Here is a 22432-nt window from a genome sequence, read left to right as displayed (position 1 = left end):
ACATAGTTTGTGCTGAAGTTAGAAGAAAGATAAAAAATACTCACAATTTTTTTCTCTGTCTCGACTCCACAAAGACCTCCACGGCATGTGCACTGGATTGACTGTTTGATTCTGACAGTGAAATTGTGCGCGAGGAAGAAGAAGATTTGTTCAATAAAAATTCCACCTCATTTATTTCTTCTTCCTCAACAGCCTCCCATTCATCTTCATCATCTTCCTCTTCTTCTTCTTCATTATCATCATTATCATTATTAAGTTTTCTTGATTTCTTAGTTAGTTTTCTCTTTTTAGTTTTCTCTTTATTAGATTTGTTGATGTTTTGCTGTAACTGTCTTTTGATGGGGTTTGAATTGGTTAAGTTAGAACAATTGAAGTGTTTAATTTTTTTACCATCAGATCCTGCCCTGCTATCTCCACTGTCATCAAGTTTAAACTGTTCTTTCTTACAGTTTTCAAACTGCTTCAAATTCAGAACTCTCAATGATTTCTTTTGAGAATCATTTGAACTGGTTGCTTCTGTCTCAACAAGACCATTATCATCATCAACAGTAATATTGGCAGAAGACTGTCCTGGATGCAGATGTTTTTTAGCTTTTTTTTTAATTGAATTTGATGACATTCTCATCATTAATAATTAATTAGTGTTGTTATTGTTTAAATTTAAAGTTAGAAGGTGCATTGAGCAAACTACAGTCATACAGTATACGTCTATAAGAGTACACTGTAAATTTTTATTTACGATAATAGTGAATGCTTAAAAACGAATCTATGTTTAAAAGTAGAGATGTATCTAATTAAATTTTTTTAATGTTGAATCCATAGATCATAGAGCTTTAAACATTGGTACTCAATTGAGTATTTTTATTATTTTATTATATTATAATTATACATATATAATATATGTATAAAATATATATATGTTGGTAATAGACCATAATTTTTACAATATTCTATAAATTCTACCGAATGTTTGGCGTTAATATGTTTATTTTTTTGCTAATATTATGATTATATTTATATAATGTAATGATCATACAAACATATTAACGCCGAACATTCGGTAGAATTTATAGAATAAAATATATATATATATATATATATATATATATATATATATATATATATATATATATATATATATGTAGCTTTACCCAAAAAAAAACAAAATCCCAAGTATAAAGATAACCAACGATTCGTACATATTGTAAAGTTTAATCAAAAAAATCATATGATATGTCATATATAATCACAATCATAATATTAGATTGAAAATAATTAATGAATTGTTCACATTTTAAATACATTATAACAGCAAACAGTAAACTAATATAAGGCGATCATTGTTTGTTGTAGCAATCATGTCATTGCTGAACAGAATTAAATCAAAAAATTTCAATTTAACGGTAAAATTAGTAGAAAAATAAATCTTCAGAAAGCAGTACAATGTAATGATCATACAAATATAAAGCTAACAGTTTCGAAAATAATTGGTCATGTCATTTCTTAGAAGCATTGCACAAATTTAAGTCTATCCTTTAAAAAAATAAATACCATTGGCTGCTAACTATGATCAGTAATCAATATAAATGTTATTAGTAGATCGATTTAATTGAATGGGGTAGTATAAGATGGGAAAGTTAACAACAGACGAGCTTTTCGAATATTTTAAGGAACAATCAATAGAGTTTCAGATACAATTCTTGATATCAATAAAAGGAAATCTAGAATATAAATAATAATCAGGTGATGAAACAAAAAATAGATTCCTCTAATGAATGAATGAATGATAGAATGAATGAATGCCAGTGGGAAAGCTTATCAAATCATAAAGTTGAACAAATCACCAACGACATACATGGAATGAGTGAATAATTGAAAAATTATTTAAAAAAAATGAATAAACGACGGAAAAACGTTATTCAATAACCACTCAATCAATGAATAAATAAACATTCGTAATATCACTAGCCTTCGACGAAAGTTATATAGCATGAAAACAGCATCAATGCAATAACTTGTGAAGAAGAAACAAGATAAGACAAAAATAAATGAGTAACATGAATGATGATGAGAAACATTAACGATAGAAAAACTTAATAAAAGAATACTTAATAAAAAATTTGAAAAAAAAAACAACTCGAAAAGAGCATATGAATAATGCAACGTACAATAAACGAAATATTTAAATAGGATGTTAATGATATGCATGTACTTTTCGTACGAAAAATGGAGATAGAATAAAACATCTAGAAACAATAACTTAACAAAATCATTTAAATATTTTTTGTTACATTGTGCTCAACTATTCCCAATGACAAAAAAACATCAGATAGATCAATGCATGAACGTTAAGTAGGGATTAGTGTATGGATGTAAGTTAGGAAAACATTTGTAGTTGTTCTGCCAGCTGGTCGTTCATTTCGTAGAGCTCATTAATTTTGTGGCTAATCTGCTCTTGCAGAGTTTGAACTTTAGCACGGTTGCTTGCAAAGGAGTTTGTGGAAGAGGACAGCTGCTGTTGCTGCCCTTCAAGTTCCCTCTTCAGATCCCTCAAGTCCAACTTCAATCTACTGTTTTCCTTCTCCAAGGACTGTGTCCATGGGTCATTCAAATTATTTTCATCATAATTATAATCATAATTATCATCATCATCATTATTATTATTATCATCATCATCATCGCCTTCGTCCCCTTTATCATGAGAACCAACCTGTAGCATGCTGGATGATTGCTGGTTTCTCAGGTCTTGTCTCTTTAAATCATTGTATGTTGATCTCAATTGGTCCAATTCCTTTTAATCATTATCATTATCATAATCCTCATTCACTACTATCATCATCATCATCATCATTCACTGCGGTCATCACCATCATCGCCCTCACTAACGGTCTGTTTGATGTTGCTGTTCCTTTCAACCTCAGCCAGCCTACTTTGTGTTTCAAGGAGTGATTCTTGTAACCTTTCAACCTCTGCAATCTGTCATTCATTCAGTCATTCATTAAATAATTCATTCATTTATTCATTCGTTTGTTCGTTATCAACTACTAATTTGAAAATTCATTCGAACACATTTGTGGTGTGGTACTCTCATGGTAAAATGTAGGAAGAACATAAGAGAAAATGTAAGAAGGGTCTAGCAGACCAGACCTTCTCCCTGTTGAGAGCAATTTCATCTGTATAGGAAGCCAGCTGCTTCCTCCACTGCTCCACATTTTCATGGGATTCCTCCAGCGTCGTCGTCAGCAGTGCATTCTTGTTTCTTAGAGACTGCATCTCAACCTCCCACTCCTTTGCTCGAGCTGAACTACAAGTGCAACATCATCAATGATCAACAAATCGTCAGTGATATCAACAACATCATCATCACATCATACTTGATATCAATATATTATACAATTCTGTACATTGCAAATAACAAACAAATACTACAAAACCTTTGAGCCAATTCTAATTTGAGTTTGTCATTTTCAACTTTCAACTGCGCAATAGTGTGGGTGCATTTGATGTTGTTGCAATTGGAATCAGAGTGGAAATAAGAATTTGTGGCTGTTGTTGTAGTTGATGGTGATGATGGTGAGTTGGATGAAAAGCCATTTGAAATCTTGGTTGTAGCAACTTCATTTTTGTTACTTCCGCTGTTGTTACTACTGTTACTAACATGCACGTGCCGAAGGTTTGATGCAATTTTGCTTATCTCTGTCTTCTCTACTTCATTCAATTTGTCCTTAATTTTCAGAATAAGCAAGAAATTATACTTAGCAAATTGAAAAACCTAAAAACTATACACAGAATTACATTCTATCCTTTAAACAAGATACACAAATTTAAAACTTATTATATGTACATCCAAAGAATTACTTACAATAATTCACAAACCTTATCTGATATAACCTAATCATATCAATTATCCACACACAGACATAAATTTGTATATAAAGAGTGAAAGAACCAACTGAAGCAAGAGATGATGATTTTGGTTTCACAGGAGGTGGAGGATCTAAACCTCTTTTTTTATCAGACAACAGTAATCTGATTTCTTCAAATTTATCTGCAAACTAACAATTTTCAATTAACAATTGATAACTTTTTAAACTATTAAAAATACAAGACACTAGACTTATAGGAATAGGTGATTAATTAATTAATTCAAACAATTTTTTTAGTAGTGAAATAAAGAACATCTGTCCAAATACATTAAAATAAAAATGATGGATTTGTTAATGAAAAATAATATAACTAATAATAATTGCTACCTACCCTATTGAGTTCAGTTTCTGAGCTGAACCCAAGTCCATAAACAGTTGCAACCTGACTATCAATCCACTGACCAAACTTTTGAGACGTTTTTACAAATTTCATGTTTGGCAATAGTGTGCAGTTTATCAAAACCTTTGATTTGATTTTATAAAATTAAAAATGTGAACTTTATTCAATTTGAATAAATAATGATATGAACCAAATTAAATTTTTTAATTAAAAAGTGAGAAAATAAAAAAAAATTAAAGTAAGAAATTTTGAATTAATTTACTATTTAGTTTTACTTTTAGTTTAGTATTTTAGTTACTCACTTTATTATTCTCCAAACTGATGAGTCTGTAAGTGTTGTGAGCATTATCAAAATAGAAAGAAACATCCACAGCCTGCTCGCTGGTCGGCAACCATTTTTTCTTCGTCTCAGAATCAATTTGAAAGACATGAGCAGACACGGTTGAAATGGGAACTTCCCTAATTTTTGTTTAGGAAGTAATTTTTAGTAAATTAATAATAATTTTTGTTATGAAAAGGTTGAAATATTAAAAACAAATATGATAAAAAAATCATGAAAAAAAAATTTGAAAGAATCAACAAGTTTGGCCCACCCCATTATTATGGGTTTTTTTATTTTTTTTTAATTCAGAATTCCGAAAAAAAACTTTTAAAGTGAAACCCAGATCAAACGAACGAGGGCTATCATAAAAAGCGACTTTTTCAAGAACGGATGACGCTTATTTCTAATTTTCTCAAAACGATCATTTCAATTTTCCATTTGTTTGACTGCAAAAATAATATAAACATTATAATTTTTTTAAATTATTATTGTAAATTTGAATATAAAAATTCCAACAACGAATAACATTTGTGAAGTACTTGTATCACTTGCAGAATATTACAACATTTCAACTGCCATGAAGACCGAAAAGTGTTAAAGACCAAATTTTTTAGAGTCGCCAATCTCCTAAAAAGATGAGGCACGAGAAAGAAGGAAGACAAATAGCTCTACCCGTTATGTAAGTTGTGCAAAATGCCAACGTTATCCATTCGTTCAAACCGCCTTTTAGATAGCATAAAAGTTTAATTTCAATTTACTTTTAACATATTCTCCAAGTCTCAAATTTAAAATATATATTCGCTTAAAAAAGCTTTTAAAATTTTTTACTTCACCATTTTCTCGTTTTTTTATTTTGAGTTTTTAATAAAATCATGGAATCAAACAGACTTGTTATCGACGATGACAACTTTGATCGTTACAATTACAGAGATAGTGACTGGAGTGAAGGAGATGTAGATGATGGGTTCTATTCCTTTCCCAACTATAATAATGAAGACATCGATGACGTTGAAAATGAACAAAATTATTATTTTGATGAAGTGTCCATGCATAAAGACGATGGAAAATTATATATCTTTCTTTACTACCTCTACAGAAACTGCATTGTGCCCTCAATGTTGCAAATTTTTCATCATTTGAAGCTCCTGTTACTGCTCTGTGTGATTTTCAATTTATCTGCTGTATTTTTTCAAAAAGGTTTTAATTTATTTTATATTAAAGAATGGAATAAATATTTTGAAAATTTAATTATTTTTGCAGTGTTGTCTTTTAACTTACTATCAAATGAGTTGCACAACAAGTTATTGCATTGTGTATCATTTGTTATTGGTTTGGTAGCATTGCATTCATTTCAAGGCAGTAAAATAATAAACTTCCTCAGTCTTATTTGCATTGTTTACGGCACATTGTTCTTCTGTGAATACACATCTCCCAAGAAAAGTATCAAGGGACCAGTCGTTACCTTCATTGTCTTGTCTCACTTATTAATATGGTTTTTTTTCTCTTAACTTAATTCATTTCTTTTTAATAAAAATTTTTGTCAGTGAGTTTTAAAATTATTCATAATGGTTATGCCTTTGCAATGATTGTAAATATATATAATAATTATTATTAATCCTAAATAGTGAGTTGATATGTTTCGACCAATCAACATGGCACACGATAAGAGGTTTCCTTTGCATAAATTTGCATATTTTGTTATCTCCTTTGTAATGAAATCATCAACATTTTACTTTATCATACCTATAAATACATATAAATTATGAATGATAGTTGCAAATTTATGTTTTTATTTATTTCTATTTGTTTTTATTTGAATAGGAACTCAGATGATACTATCTATGAAATTAATATCTCTTGCATTTGACATAGACAACAAAGTCATCAAGCATATCCCTAATTTTTTTAATGTGTTTGGGTACTCACTGCATGTTGGGTCTTTAATTTTTGGTCCCTGGATTTCTTATAAGGATTATCTCAATTGTTGCAGTTCAATTTGCACATTTACAACATTGGTAAAGTGATACTACATACTTTTTAATTTTATTTTGTCTTTTGGAAATGTTTCTATTTTCAGTTCAAGATTAAGACAAGTGAATTATTTCTTAAACTTTCAGAATTGTGGAAAGTGGTTAGTGAAGTGTTCCATATGTTTAACAACATCACTGATCTGTTTGATTATTTCAACTTGTTTTTCTGAGGTACTTGCTTCTCATCAATCAAACATGTTAGTTCATTTTTTCAAATGCATCTCTTCTAGATCTTTTTCATCATTCATGTTTACATTTTTTTAGATTTTACTTTTAATGAATATTATTTCAAGCTTAATTTGAAAAGTAACAATTTAAAATAATTGTTGATTTTTTTCTCAGTTGGCTGCAGTCTTACAAAGAAGCACTAAGTTTTAGATTCAGTCACTATTTTGTTTGCAAGCTATCTGAGGCCACCATCCTCCTATCTAGCAATAACTTCAATTAGTTAGATCTTATTCTTGTATCATATAACAAATTCATCAAAATTCAACTTGAAACTTATAACTCCAGTGATGTACCAATAACAAAGATTCGGAATATAGAACTACCAAGGAGTTTGGTGGACGTTGTAGTCAGTTGGAACATCCCTATGCATAAATGGCTCAAGACTTGTTAGTGTTTCTATTCAGTATTTTTGTTCTGACTAACCACCTAACTGTTCAGTGAATTTTAAATTGTTCTCAAGATATCTTTCAGACTTCGAGGCACCTTGGAGACCTCGCATCCATATTGATAACTTACATCATAAGTGCTTTTCTTCACGTGAGTCTGACACGTTTCTACGCTCACTCATTTGTTTCAACTGATGACGTTTTGACCAGTTAATATCTCTTACTATTAATTTTATTCATTCATTTTCGCGCGTTATTTCAATCAATCAATCACTCGTTGAACTGCGCGAGTTGTATATTTATTATCTTTTATTCAGATATTTTTTAAAATAAATAAATCCGACATCATCTCAAAATTCAGGGTTTAAATTTTCAACTGTCGGCGGTCCTGTTGTCGCTTGGAATTTACAGTTACATTGAATACAGTTAGCATCATACGATCCGTGAACCGTAATGTAACAAAATCAACACAATGTCGCGCGTACATGCTTAGAGTATCATTACATTACACGGACTTTATGCCTTTTGACCCTATCATAAGTCTTATTATTTTGTATCTAAATTTTCCCATAAGTCAATAAATAAATTGTTTTGCTTCATTACCCTTATCACTTTTGAATCATAATTAAATTTAAACTTTGAAGATTTGAGAAGAAAGCTATCATACCTGTTGAATGCATGTGTGCAAACTAGATCGTGCAAGGCAGGCTGTCAACATAGACATCAAGTTCGTTTCAAAATCATTACCATAAAAGCCTGGTAGTTTGTTATTTACTCAATTATGGTTCAAGCAAAAAGAATTTATTTGTGATTTTATCGACAAAGCATTCACGCAATACAAACATTTACGAATAATATAATACACAAATAATACAAAACAGAATAATTAGTATTAAAATAATGTATGACAGCACGACCTGATAGTTCTGGCCACCAACTCCATTTTCTTCGTCATCACCATCTTCCACCTTGCCTATCTTGGTTGTACCTTTGATAACAACGACACGCAGACACAAGTCAGAAATTTATATTATCAATTTTATTCATCACACCTTTCAACGTTTAAAACAGATTAGATCAAAGTTCAACAAATAAGTTAAAATTATCACAATTTTACATGCACGTGTGTTCTCACTCATTTGCTTTTAATTAGTTTCAATCGTACCGGCGGACTTTGTTCCATGAAAATCATTTCTAATCATTTACAGGGCTACAGCATGGCGCATACACTTTCAAAGTGGAGTCACCTAGCATATGCAAGCCCCATTTTGGCCATCATGATGATGTCAATCAATTTTATATTACGATGCAATCATCATTCTCGCTAATTTTAAACCGTCATAACATAGTTGCTATATGTATCAATGTTTGATGGCAGTTCTCATGTAAAATTGCTCTTTACACTTAGTTCATACATATCTAAGCTTTAATACCACTTCTATTTTTAAATTTTTGTTTTATGTTTTGTTGTTAAAAATGAATCATAAATCAAGTTTAAATCAAGTTTTCAATGGTTAAAATAGTAGAGACAATAGAACTAACTATTAATTATAAATGAAACGTGACTAGATATAAAATACACATGGAAAATTGTGAAGATCACGAAACAAATAAAAAGAAGCTTGAAAAATTAGCTATAAAACATTAGAAAACATTCCAACATATGAACTCTGTAAGATCATCTCAAATGATTTTGGCTCAGTTGTTATTATCTTCAATAACTCTGTTCAAGTTCCGCCTTATATCTTTCACCTGACAAAATCAAATTTTATATTTTTATGACGACGACTAACACACGAAGAAAGACTAACCAAAATTACGAAACGCAAAGGGAATATTAAAAATAATTATTAAAAAATGATTAAAAGACCTTTTCATCATTGATTATAACATCAGCGATGACATTAACAACTTTGTTTTCATATATGTTGACGTCGTTCTCAATGACGTCATCGTTATAGTTATTACTTTCAATTTCTCCTTTCAGTTCCATCACTTTATCCTCTAACATGTTGGCATTACTGTAGACTTTGTAAATCTTGAAATGATGTTACAAAAATTTAAGCTGTAAGCAAGACAGATGGTGTAACTGAAACATGGGCGAAACAATTTGGAAACTCGTTAAACAATGACTCGATAGAACACGTAATCAAGAAAAGTTGTCCAATTAAGTAATTAAATGTTCAAACAATTTAACAACAACATAATTATTAGAAGATATAAGAAACAAGCGTGCTATCTCCTATATATATATATATATATATATATGCATATATATATATAACATATATATATATATATATATATACAGGACACTGCAATTTTTAGATGTATTGTGTTGGTTTTTTGATAAATTATTCGTATTGTTGCCAAGAATTTGGCGGGTTATTGGAGTTGCATGTATCGATTCTAAGTAAGATTTTATGGCTTCTTTTTGGGCAGAATGCAGTGAACAATTTTCAGAAAATTCTAGTAAGGAAAATTGAAAAGACAAACTTTAAATTGATTAATACCAACAATTCGGTAGAAGTCATAGACTACTGTATAAAATAATATCTTATCTTTTTTCAAAGTGTGTGTAGGGGTCCGTGTATACATACACAATAAACAAGACAACTTACATCCTTTTCGATAACCTTCAAATGCTTTGAGTGTTGTAGGTCTGTTCTTACTTCAGAATATGTCCTATTGTTAGATTTATAACCATCACCATAGCGTCTGCTGTTAGTTTTGCTGATACTACTCTCATCATCATTCATGTGATTCATCTTCATATCATCCAGCCAGTTTATAACATCACTGAGATCATCATTATAATTTTGAGTTGTTTCATCTGTACCAACAACATCATCTTCTTGATCCGTTCCTCCTTCATCATCATCAGTATTATCGTTATCATCATTTTTATATTGGGAGCTAACAGTTTTTTCAATTAGATGAAGTGCCGATGATGTGATGTCACAAATCTGATCAGCGGCTAAATCCATCTTCGAACATAAATTGAAACATTTAACTCTAATGTTTAATAATCTACGTGTAACAAATACTTTAAAATATATATCAACAAAATTTACAAACCATTCTATGCTCACTAGTATTGTTAGAGAGGTTGTTGTAGCTGAAACTCTTGTTTCTCTGCTGATTATCTAGGTCCATAAAGTTCAATTTATCCTCTAGAACATTCATAGACATCTCCATACTCAACAACTTTGAAAAAAAAATTAGCATTGTTTATTTACTCATTAGAAGCCCTTATAACATTATTAAAATTGGATTTGCTATACATAAATAAACCGAACATACTTCTTGGGCATTATCACTGATGGCAGATGCTGTGCTCACAAATTCATTCTGAACGTTTGCAAACTTATCCAGAAGTCTCGTCAAACTTGTTATAAATAAATTAATGTGGAAATAAAATTATCATATCTATTGCTATGTAATCTATATGAAACATTCAAGAATTCAAAAAAAGATTGGAAACTAAACTTATTTTCGTCTTGATTTTGTTTGATTTTTTATTTATGACATTGATGCATTTACGATCAGTTTTTATTTTGAAAAGTTTTTGTGAGAACGTGTTTACCGGGTGCTTCAGAAATTTTTATTTGATTTGATACATACATGCATATAAGTTACTCGCCATCATATAAGAAAAAACACAGACAGTACGTGTATACTTTAGTATAGAATAAAACCTTGTGTCACTAGATAAAGGTTCTGGAGTACAGGCACCAACAGCACTAGAGCTTTCTTCAATATTTTCATTCAATTTAGACTGGGGAGCTATAAGAGAGTGATAAACACGATTTACATTTACACATACATATTGTCCAAGGATCAAGATTTTTATGGTTGTTTGATGACTAGTTGGATATTCGCATTGGTGTAATGTAATACTAAAGAAAAATTTCCAAATCTATAAAAGTAATCTTCAATTTGAAGTTGAAAATATAAAAAGATTTCGTAATGGCGAGAAAACAATCATAAAAAAGATCACAGCTTCGCAACATACATGGCAGTGAGTTTCTCTGGCACAAATATCTAATTATCTTGGAACTTCCAGTGCGTCTAAATTTCGTTCTAACTTTTGAATAAAACCATTCCATAGACTGACGCTCACATTTTCTGTTGGTTTGTTGAAGACAAAATAAATATGATGCTTTGTGAAATTTATTTTTTTAAACCAAAAAAAAAATGATTTTATTTCAATTCAAACCTCTTCTTTACACAAAATCTGCAGAGGTAGTCGCCATGATAGTTATCAAATACGCAACAACTGCCACAGAAATTATAAGTGCATAACTTACATTTGATTCTTCTTCTGAACAGCAGACGAAATTTTAAAAAGCAGAACAAACAGTTACTTTCATTGAAAGAGTTTTGTTTTGATAATATCTTACACAGTTCGTTATTGTCACTAACTTCTTCATTGATTCTCCTGCAAAATTAAATTTGTTATATCAGGTGTTGCCATTCAAGCCTTCAATTCAAACATCATATTGCATTAACGAATATGTTTTAATATTAAAACAATAATCAAAAGTTTTTCGGTCGAAAGAAATTTTATATGCGTGCCACGATTTCTCATCAGATAGCTACAAGCTGAGTTTGATTTAATTTAAAACTAACAGAGATTTTGTATAGCTTAAAATAATATGTACTCAAATTCATTCAAACGACCATTGGTTCTGTTTTGCACTATCTATTCACGTAATTTACGATTTTCTAAACTAGATTCGAACAATTTTAGTAATAATATGTGTCGAAAAATGTATAAATTTGAACAATGTACTAATAAATAAATTCAAAGAAGGGACTTGATTTTGTTTAATATTAATCAGAAGGTGGAGGTAGAGGCCACAAGGTAATTTTTTTAAGGATGCCAACATGTTAAAAGGTTGGAAAGCACAGCGTTTTTTTTATTGTAACAATAAAATTTTTCAAAATGTTGTTAAGACTAACTAGAACTAACCAAATTCTCTGCTGTTCAAGATGCTGCAAAACCAAATCTTTCTGCAAAACTTCAATAATTTTCTCACATTCATCTGCTGTCAAATACTCCAAGTTCAGCTTTGGTCCCATCCTAAATTTTTAAAACTTTTCGTTAATTTACAAAAACCAAACCATTCATAAATTTACTTTTTTGTCACATATTTTTAAGAAATGCAATTTTTAAAATAGTTATCATCAGATATTTCAATAACTGATAAGAAATTATACAACTTCTATTCAAAATAGTCAATTGTGTCTGATACAATACAAATGCGATTGTACAATGTATGGAACCCTTACTCATATGCCATAATTGCGCATTAATACGTACATATATGTACATCTCTACACATCTAGCGACATCCATGCATGCATATGACGCTTATATGTGAAACACAAATTGCAATAACCTATAAACATTTGGCTCACATTTTCACATAAACCTGCATACATACAATGATGATAAAATTACACGCGTGATTATAAGAGGGACAAATATATATTTATTTATATATATATATTATATATAATATATATACATACTGTATATATATATATATATGTGTGTGCGTGTGTACTTAATGGTAGTGCGGATATTGTCTGGGAGTTTTCCACGCATTTAAAATCAGCAGTTGCTTGCTTTGTTGATGTCGTGACGATGACGAAGATGAGGTCTCATCACGATTGCGTGTGTGCTCTCTACATGTACATCTGCAATGTGTACGTTCGTTTTTTGTATTTAAAAAAAAGTATTCGGTGAAAAAACGATTTTTTATAATATTCGAAAAAAATTAGCTAAATAAGTTGAGTTTGTTTAAGATTTCTTATTAGAATATGATAGCGAGTTTTCATAAGATGTTATGCTATGGCTGTAACTTTTTAATTGATTTTTAAAGTATTTTTCGATAATTTGTTAAAAAACCCATTTCATTACGATTTAAAAAACAAGTAGCAATGATAAATAAAATTCTATCAAATTGCACAACTAAATAATTTCATGAAAAAAATTCTATCAAATTGCACAACTAGATTGTTTCTCCATGCATGGCTGTATGCATGTACTGTGCAACAGTAGTAGCACATTGTACAGTCTCATATGTTACATCACTTGCTGCTTCACACAAAGGCACCACCCAACTAGACCTCTGCTTCAGTGATTGATTTATTAAATATTTATTTATCGAATGAATTGTTGAGTCATAGAAAGGGGTATATAACACTGAAGAAGGAATAATTATTAACTGAATTTAAAAAACGCGACAACATTCAATTAACAACTAATCACATATACAACTATGTACATAACAAGAACTTTCATAAAACTCTACAAATCCATACATGACAAAGTTCTCTGTGAAACATTCAAATTACTTAAATTAGGCTGTATGTAATCTTGTCATGTCAAGACTAGGGTTAGGTGAGATTTTGTCGTTAGTTCTCTGGTTGTTATGGCTTGTCAACTTTTTGGTTACATATTGATGAATGGTCAATTTCTTCATTCTCATTATTGGTAAATAATTTTCATCTACAGATTTTAATTATTCTATGTCAACATATAACTGAGAATAAATTATTGCCTAATTATTTAATCATGAACTATTAAATTTAATTAAGTGAAAACAATTTAGTACAAATGTAAGAACTAAATAAGAAAAGACTAAAAAAATACTGTTATACTGTTAATTTGCTACAAATATATTAGTTAATTTAATTGTTAATTAAAAAAATTACACAATAGTAATAGATAGAGATTAGAGAGAGAGAGTATAGTCACATCTTACTACAATATACTATTAAGATGTGCCTGGCAACAACTTACTTACATTTAATTAACACTTCATAACAACTTTAAATAGTTCAATAATAAAATTAATTAATTAATTGACAAATACAAAAAAAATTTAATAATAGAATTAATAACAAAAATTCTGAACTACTAATCCCTGGATTTACTTTTTTAAAGTCATACAATTGAGTCAGTTTGTTTGTGATTGAACTCAAACACGAAAATGCCTAAGTTTGGTGATTTTTTTAAACATAAATAATTTTTTAAAACTTTATAAATAATTTTAAAAATTTAAATTAAATAAAATATAAAATTCAAAAAACGGAAACAAAACACAAAGAAGTGATAGATGAAAAAAAATTTTGAGTAAGTTACAAAGGTTATAAATAACTTGAAAAGTTGTTAAAAATAAGAAATATTTGGCCAAACAATCAGGGAATTTCTATAAAGAGATTATGAGATTTGACAAATTTCAAAATTTCAATCAATAACTTTTCACCACCTTATATTCTGAGTGCATAGACAACTTAGCAAAAAATTAATAAAATCGGCAAATTTTAGGACTTTTTTTTCTACCGTAGAATGCGTTGAAATTTTATGTCGAAGAAAATGTTATTCGAAAGTATGGAAATTATGGTATTTTTTGTTTTAAAATTTTTTTCTAATTGAAAATTGTTTATATGTTATTTTTTTTTGTAAATTTTGTTTTTTTCATTAAAAATTTTTGTAGTTTTAGTCCAAATTTCGTGGACTTAAACTCAATGGTTTATTTATTAATCCAATTTACTTTTACACAACACAAAAAGTTGTTTCTATAACAACGTTAACGTAAGCAAAGCAGCTATTCAGAAGTTTTGTGAACAGTTCGGCGATTATAAAGCCATTTAAAATCTATCTAGCGTTAGTAGCCGGCTTTGGCCGAATATCTTCTTCAACTGTCCTAAACTGCTGCTACTTGCTATTAAAAAAATTGACTTCCATGATCTTATCAATCATTCAATCAATCAATAATCAATCAGCCTTTTATAAAAAATTTAATATTATAAAATTTTAAATTAACACCATTTCCACGGTGTTTAACGGAGCTCTTCAATGAATTTCACAAACAGGTGGGTCTTGAGATACGCTCTGAACTTCGTAAGTGATTGAGAAGTAGATAGAGAAGAAGGTATTGAGTTCCAGAGAACAGAGCAATAAGATTTAGCTGTAAGAAGAGAGGCGTTTTAATTTTTTTTACTTTTTGGTATTTAAATTTATTTCTAAAAGTTATTTTAAATTTAAAGTAATAACTATTGCAGACATGCTTCAATGGCTTGTATGTCACAGCATTAATGTTCTTCAAATTATGTTTGTCAAAAAGTAAATACAAAAATAGTTAGCAAAAGTCTGGATAAGTTAAACTATCTTTTTCAGTTTAGTTAACTGTTTACAAAAAAGTTTATAACTATTAGCTAACCTATCATAACTATTCTATATACATATATATATATATATATATATATATATATATATATATATATATATATATATATATATATATATGGAGAGAGAGAGAAAGAGAATAATAGTTTAACTAAAAATATTTAGTTGCCCATCACTGATATTTATATATGCATGAGTGTTTTTAAACGTAATATGCAGGATGCTTGAAAGTATTTTCAAAGAAATCTACATTGCTAGCTTATTTAACTACATTAGTCATGAACGTTTTCACCTAATTCTACTTACAGTTCAAATTACTCCTATCCTAACCTACCTTGATGCGTTACAGAAAAATAAAAATTATCAAAGATAGTTATATTATTAATAATAACGAAAGTAAAATGTAGAAATATGAAAAAACATGATGAAACGTGTGGAAGGTAAAATAAAAAACGCTATGTAGGAAAAACTTTTTGATTAAAATGTCCAAATACTCAAAAATGACGTTTCAAAATAAAATCAAAAAATAAAAATGTTTCACCTTTCCCTACAATATAAATAACATAATTAAGATTAAAATTGAAAAGAGAAAAATTATTAAATGCATAAAGCTCACGTTGTTGAAATGTTAAAAGCTGATTGACGTCTATTTATGCCTATTTATTTTATAAAAAAAAATGACTCCATTCTTTACCAATGTTGACATCACAGTTACCATCATTTAAAATATTAGGTTCATCGTCGTAATAACCATCAAAACCATCAAAACTTTCATATAACAATTGATAAAGAGTCGTTAAAATATTAGAAAACGGACAATACACACGCACGCACAAATTACACAAAAATTATTAAAATCGACTACTGAAAAATGATCACTAAATTAAAAATAATTTGAGGTAGACATAGAACTCAGACAATGAACAACATCTCCGGAGCAAATCACCAAAAGTTAATTTTTTGCCAGTTCTCTACATAACATGTACAAAAATCACACATACACACGCACACCCACACACACACACACACACATATATATATATATATATATATATATATAATTTATACAGACAGAAATATATCCATCTACCATACTTATCAATTCAGATATTCCTGTATTTATACAAATACGCGGTTTGGCACACAATATTGTATGTATGTCTATATATGTATGTATGTGTATGTATGTATGTAAGCGCATGTGTATTTATGTGTGTGATGTGTGTGAATTCGTATGATAAATGTGTGCAGGCATGGTGGTTACGAATGTCATTTGGTTATTGATTTCAATCAGAGTCAAAGTGCATGTGCATGCTTGTATCATTTGAGAAGTTGATGTTGGACAAAATTACATTCAGAATAATTATTTTCATCGTCATCATCTTCCCCATCTCTATATTTCTTCAGCAACATCAACTTTCTTTTCCCGCTACTCAGGATCTTTGAGACAAGATGGCGCCCAGCGTGAGAACTCCCAGTGCACCGACAGCATATCCACATAAAGTTTTGAATGACGGCCAGGGTGACTCCTTCGTTTGCCCTCCTTTCGAGAATTCAACAAAGCCATCCTGCATGGTCCATTCAATTTTCAACGATTTCATCATTTTCTAACGATTTCATCATTTTATTTCACTACTCACGTCATCAACATAATAATTACAAATAATATTGTTTAATATTGGACAAGTTTTAGCTATTTATACACCCAAAACACAAACAGAAAACTCGAACATGATGTAAAATAAGAAAGGTTTCATGAAAAAAAGGTACCAAACTAACCCATCCATTATTATCTTGTATCCATTTGGAGAGATGTTCATCGAGGTACGCAGTCGTCCAGGTGAGTACTTCATCAACCAGGTGAGGCATCTTCCTCTCCATGCATTCAACTGCCAGGCAACCTGTTCAAGTATGCAAGCCATCTTCCAAATTATCATGTGGTTAAGCATTGTAGGAGGATAATATTATTATTGTATAACAATGATGAGAAATACAACAAATAAAAAAAACATAAAGGAGAACAATGCAAAGTTAAATAGAATAGAAACCGGATTAAGAATTAGTGAAAGAGAAGAAAGAAGAGGAGTTCACCTGAAAATGAGAACAGGGCAACAATCCGTCCCCACCTGATTCCATCAGAAAATAATTCTCCAATGATGGCTCTGAATGTTGCTGATGCATTGTTTGGTGTTATGTGCAGTTGTTGACACATGTCATTGAATACACCTCTGTATCTGGGATGGTGACGAAAACAAAATGTAACTGTTAATTTTAATGTACCAAATATAAAAAATTTATATTAATTTGGTGAAGAAATGAAAACAAAGCAGTCGTGTTGAGCAAAGAAAAATAATTATTATTTAAAAAATGAGCCAAAAACAAAAATTTACCACACACAAACCTCTCCTCAAACTCTTCTCCCAAATTTCTCATAGCCAACTTGGCTTCAGCACATCCGCCATCTTTTTTCAAATCGACAGGACATCTCACTGGCCAATCAAATCTACTTTTCCTCAGCTTGAAGTAAATGTAATCAGCTGCAAGAATCTTATTAGTTGCTTCTAAAGATGACATTTTGATGGGACGGTTGCGAAGTTTTTAAGGAATCAAGGTAACGTCGAATAAGTGGGTGATGATGTGGAAAAACACAAATAGAATAAAGAGTGCTTATGGTGACAGTAACTTACTTTTACTAAGTTACATCACAATTTGTTCAGTTATTTAGGTAAACATTCATCTTTCACAAGCCATAACAAGCTGTATTTATAGTATAATTATGATAACAATAACAATATTATTATTTTTCACTACTAATGATGATTAGTTTCAACCCGAGTAGACAGAGTTGTGCTAAGTTCATATGCGTGGTGTGTGTATGTGTCATACAAGTTACAGGTACCAGCATAAAATGATTTGTTATTTGTGATCTACTAGTTAGAAGACATTTAGATTATGATGAACATGCCAATTGCCATAAAAAAAATTTTTATTGACCAATTTACTGAATTAATCACCTTACTATTCCAATAACATTGAAAAAAATTAAAATAAAATTGTTAACACACACACACACATACACTATACAGCAATTTCAAATATTAACTTTTTGACAAATGTTCTGTTTCAAGAATTTTATACTTTACACATATATAGTATACTATTTCTTCAGTCTTCTATTCACTTTCACACCCACCATGCAAATCAAACAGTTTAAAATGTTTATACAATTTTTTTCTTTATTTAATTAATTAAATAAATATATTAATTATTAAAGAAACCATTCAGCAGATGGAAAACTTTGTTCAACATTGGAATTAACTCAAATCTCAGACTCTGTGCAACTTAACTTGACCTACTAATCACCATGCAACTTTATTTAATTTAATTAAACTTCAACATTTTTTTTAAAGCCCACCACAACAACCCAAATGCCAAATATCTAATTTTAAATTTTAAACACTAAATTCATAGATTTAAAAAATAAAATAATAAATTTACAAAAATTATTGCTAATAAATTTGATAGAATAAGTCGCATTTGTGGATTTTTCTTTGCTAAAAAAAATGCTTTTTAAAATTTAAAAATTATTAAAAACAAGTTTACTTTTAGTTTTATTTAAAAGTAAACACATAAGAGTAAAAAAAGATGGACAATTATTAGAGATGAGTTTATGTTCGAGAGATTGTTAAATAATTTGATAAGTTAACCACATAACTAGAATAAATTCGATCAATCGGTCGGGCTATTTGATATGATTAAATTGTTGACTTACGAAATTGCATAAATTTTAACGAGCAAACTATACGAAATATTTACTTGACTTAATATGCTTAAAACATTGTAATAATTCGATTTAATTTTATTTAATAATATTATGTGTTATTAAATTATTTCTGTTCTTTTGAATATAAAAATAGCTTTTGGTCCGATGAAATCCGGTGGCTTACACAAGCCGAAGGTTGGCTTAATTGGATTGAACTATAATCACCCTGTTTTTACACTATTCGATCATGTTAAAAATTTGTTTGCTTATGAAATAAACGGTCTAAATAAATCAAAATTGTTATTTCAACAGCTATCTTCATCATATTCAAGAAACTGGTTGCTGAAATCATACGTTGGCTTATTGCAGTGGCTTACAGGGTTTCATAGAACTCGGTTTTTGTTCATATAATGCTTTAAATAAATCAATATATTCATATCACAATTATTTTTGTCAATATAAATATAGAAATTGCTTTTGTCTGGTGAAAAACAGTTGTTTACTGAAGCCGTATGTTGGCTTAATCGGGTTTTTTTTATGTATACAATACTATGAGATCAATCAATCAATCAATCAATCAATCAATCAATCAATCAATCAATCAATCAATCAATCAATCAATCAATCAACTTATCAACCAACCATTTATTCGATCAATGTACGTTTCTAACATGGACTGCCTCAAGAATAACATCTATAAGGTTTGTGCCTTGCTATCGGTTTGTATGGCATGTGTGTTGGTTTGTTTGTTTGGTTGTCTGTATGTTTGGTTGTCTCGGTTGGTCTGTCTGTCTGCCATCATCATCATCGTGGTTTGATTGCTACTAAAGCCGTAGGCTGGCTTAATCAGAATTTTGTTTTTCAATTTCGAGATTTTAGTAAAGAAAAAAAACACAATAGTTGCTTTTATTTGAATTCATTCAAAAATGAAAAGTGACGGTTAATTGAAATTTCAAAAACGTCAATTTTTTAAAAATTTGTATTTTAAACAAGCAAATATAACAAAATATCGACCGATAAAAATTAATTATTATCCATTATTATTATTATACACACTCCTTAGTGGTTCTCAGAGAATGATTCACGTAACAATAACATTTAGTAAGAACAGTTCACAGCATATCATAATGACTAAATCAACATACCAAACAGAAATTATTTATACATGCATATATACTTTTATATACAAAGTAAATTAAGAAATATCCAAAAATTATATAACCAAATTAAAAGAAACTAGAAACCAGTCAACATTTAATAAATAGACATTATTAAAAAGATTGTTCAAAAAGTAAAATTTAAGGCGACGACGAGAATGAAATGTAGTTTGTTTGTGAAGCGAAAACACATCACACAAAACTAGTAAAAAGTCGCAAGAATAGTAGTCAGTCACCTACCTACAATTAAATTACTCTCAGGGCCCTAGCTTACTTATAATCATTAACTCAACTCACTTACCTACAAATTTGTATTTCTATGTTTTAGGAATTTTACACGTTTCAGGTATTTTATTTTACATATTTCAGCGTTTTTATTTTACTTGAAACTTTTTAACTAATGTTAAGCCCTAGCCTACCTACGATTGTTCAACTCATCTCAATCCCTAACTTACCTATGAATAAAATTAAGTCCGGTAAAGAAAATAGAAAGTTGAAGAGAAACATAACAACGACACCGATTGAATGGATGTTGTGTATGTGTGTGTTGTATTGATGTATGTGCGTAAATGTGCGCGCGTGTACTCTCCAGAAACTTCTTATTGTCATCTTCGAATTGTCATCGGAACGATCATCATGAAACCACCATCTGAAACGTGCTGACGCCCACCACAACCCACCTCTCATCATTCTGTAGACAAATTTTTTTATTAGCCTAGTAATGAATGAATGTTAGAATCTTAGAAGAAAAAAATTATAAAATGAAAATAATGGCAAATAAATAATATTTTAAAATAATAAAGAGTAAAATGTAAAAAAAATTTACTTTCGTCCATTTGACAAAGGCAGAATGTTGAATGCCTGAGTGAGTCAAGAGTCAATGAATTAATTAATGATTCAATGATTAAAAAAATTTAATGGAAAAATAATTTGAAAGATTGAGTGATAAAATGAATGAATGAATGAATGAATGAATGAATGAATGAATGAATGAATCAATCAATCAATCAATCAATCAATCAATCAATCAATCAATCAATCAATCAATCAATCAATCAATCAATCAATCAATCAATCAATCAATCAATCAATCAATCAATCAACCAATCAATCAATCAATCAATCAATGAGAAAAATTAAAAGACGAAACTACTAAACCTTAGTTCAAAAATCGTCGTTACAGTACTTCATTGCACCGACCACCATCATCTGGTCGGCACACATGATTTTATCCGAACTTCTGATTGTAAGTCGAACAGCCAACGCGCTGATTCTTCCTACACCACCATCATCATACGTAAATCATCATGAGACAACCATCTGAAACGTGCTGACTCCCACCACTGCCCACCTCTCATCATCCTGTAGACAAATTTTTTTTATTAGCGTAGTAGTAAATGAATGTTAGAATCTTAGGAGCAAAAAATTATAAAATGGAAACAATGGCAAATAAATAATATTTTAAAATAATAAAGTGATTAAAATGTAAAAAAAACTTACCGTCGTCCATTCGACAAAGGCAGAATGTTGAATGCGGTCCGGTTCCTACGTTGTCATCCAAAACTGGTGCCAGTCCTCATCGAGATTGTTGTTGAAACACAGCCCGTGTTGATGGAGAAAGAGAAAATTCTCATCAGAAAGCTTAGCGGTGCCTGCATCTCAAATTGCTTAATAAAAATAATCCTATCTACCTATTCAAATACCTTAGCTAATCTATATTAAATTGTTAATGGTACGATAGTCGAAAGTCCTCCTTCATTCTCCCTCCTTGCACAGAGGCTCACCGACAGCCAGGGCACCGGATAGTAAACCATTGCCGTGCGGATAGTAGACTATTGCCGTGCGGATAGTAAACCATTTGCCGTCCGGAAGCCGTGCGGGTAGTAGACTATGGCCGTGCCGCATAGTAAATCATTACCGTGCAGATAGTAAACCATTGCCGTCCGGATAGTAAACCATTGCCGGTTCACCACTGGCCACCAAGGCTTACCTCTGACAAGAGACTTTGAAATCCAGAGTCAATCGGCTATCGTACCCTCAACTTACCTATTCATTACAATTAAGCCCTAGCTACTAA

The 22432-nt window shown here is 30.0% G+C and overlaps 4 protein-coding genes across 4 annotated transcripts; 1 reads left to right on the top strand and 3 right to left on the bottom strand.

The window, feature by feature from the left end:
- Positions 1–2095: 2095 nt before the first annotated feature.
- On the bottom strand, positions 2096–4878 carry HELRODRAFT_185433 (hypothetical protein). The gene is made up of 9 exons (XM_009015772.1): positions 4860–4878; positions 4569–4725; positions 4258–4389; positions 3954–4055; positions 3435–3724; positions 3148–3304; positions 2887–2976; positions 2711–2791; positions 2096–2590 (listed from the first exon to the last, which is right to left on the bottom strand). The coding sequence occupies exons 1-9, from the start codon at positions 4862–4864 to the stop codon at positions 2378–2380; spliced, it is 1227 nt and encodes a 408-aa protein (XP_009014020.1). The 5' UTR covers positions 4865–4878; the 3' UTR covers positions 2096–2377.
- A 483-nt stretch (positions 4879–5361) lies between these two features.
- Positions 5362–8967, top strand: HELRODRAFT_98326 (hypothetical protein). Its single transcript, XM_009015771.1, has 12 exons — positions 5362–5785; positions 5849–6080; positions 6214–6257; positions 6410–6603; positions 6706–6815; positions 6961–7065; positions 7132–7232; positions 7307–7383; positions 7594–7657; positions 7877–7959; positions 8144–8248; positions 8441–8967. The coding sequence occupies exons 1-12, from the start codon at positions 5461–5463 to the stop codon at positions 8558–8560; spliced, it is 1560 nt and encodes a 519-aa protein (XP_009014019.1). The 5' UTR covers positions 5362–5460; the 3' UTR covers positions 8561–8967.
- HELRODRAFT_169968 (hypothetical protein) lies at positions 8931–12317 on the bottom strand (the record flags this gene model as incomplete). The annotated part of the gene is made up of 9 exons (XM_009015770.1): positions 8931–8984; positions 9103–9270; positions 9854–10219; positions 10311–10439; positions 10536–10620; positions 10931–11018; positions 11248–11360; positions 11452–11673; positions 12208–12317. The coding sequence occupies 9 exons, from the start codon at positions 12315–12317 to the stop codon at positions 8931–8933; spliced, it is 1335 nt and encodes a 444-aa protein (XP_009014018.1).
- Positions 12318–16843: 4526 nt separating this feature from the next.
- HELRODRAFT_185432 (hypothetical protein) lies at positions 16844–19032 on the bottom strand. The gene is made up of 6 exons (XM_009015769.1): positions 18851–19032; positions 18539–18668; positions 17837–18365; positions 17527–17669; positions 17215–17336; positions 16844–17003 (listed from the first exon to the last, which is right to left on the bottom strand). Exons 3-6 carry the CDS (start codon positions 18007–18009, stop codon positions 16869–16871), a joined length of 573 nt encoding a protein of 190 aa, XP_009014017.1. The 5' UTR covers positions 18010–18365; positions 18539–18668; positions 18851–19032; the 3' UTR covers positions 16844–16868.
- Between the last annotated feature and the right edge of the window lie 3400 nt (positions 19033–22432).

Source organism: Helobdella robusta, assembly GCF_000326865.2.
Source record: "Helobdella robusta unplaced genomic scaffold HELROscaffold_16, whole genome shotgun sequence".
Taxonomy (NCBI): Eukaryota; Metazoa; Annelida; class Clitellata; order Rhynchobdellida; family Glossiphoniidae; genus Helobdella; species Helobdella robusta.
This window is presented reverse-complemented; position numbering and strand designations above follow the sequence as displayed.

What these genes read in the sequence shown, in the direction of transcription:
- HELRODRAFT_185433 (XM_009015772.1), bottom strand. An exon ending in TCAGTTTGGAGAATAATAAA is followed by an intron (nt 4,390 to 4,568) that starts GTGAGTAACTAA and finishes ATCAAATCAAAG; the next exon opens with GTTTTGATAAACTGCACACT. An exon ending in AATCATCCAGCATGCTACAG is followed by an intron (nt 2,591 to 2,710) that starts GTTGGTTCTCAT and finishes CCATGGACACAG; the next exon opens with TCCTTGGAGAAGGAAAACAG.
- HELRODRAFT_98326 (XM_009015771.1), top strand. Translation starts at nt 5,461, where the DNA reads ATGGAATCAAACAGACTTGTTATCGACGATGACAACTTTGATCGTTAC. An exon ending in TGCTGTATTTTTTCAAAAAG is followed by an intron (nt 5,786 to 5,848) that starts GTTTTAATTTAT and finishes TTATTTTTGCAG; the next exon opens with TGTTGTCTTTTAACTTACTA. An exon ending in TTTGCACATTTACAACATTG is followed by an intron (nt 6,604 to 6,705) that starts GTAAAGTGATAC and finishes TTAAACTTTCAG; the next exon opens with AATTGTGGAAAGTGGTTAGT.
- HELRODRAFT_185432 (XM_009015769.1), bottom strand. Translation starts at nt 18,009, where the DNA reads ATGTCATCTTTAGAAGCAACTAATAAGATTCTTGCAGCTGATTACATT. An exon ending in GGAGAAGAGTTTGAGGAGAG is followed by an intron (nt 17,670 to 17,836) that starts GTTTGTGTGTGG and finishes TCACCATCCCAG; the next exon opens with ATACAGAGGTGTATTCAATG. An exon ending in TGCCCTGTTCTCATTTTCAG is followed by an intron (nt 17,337 to 17,526) that starts GTGAACTCCTCT and finishes ATACTTGAACAG; the next exon opens with GTTGCCTGGCAGTTGAATGC.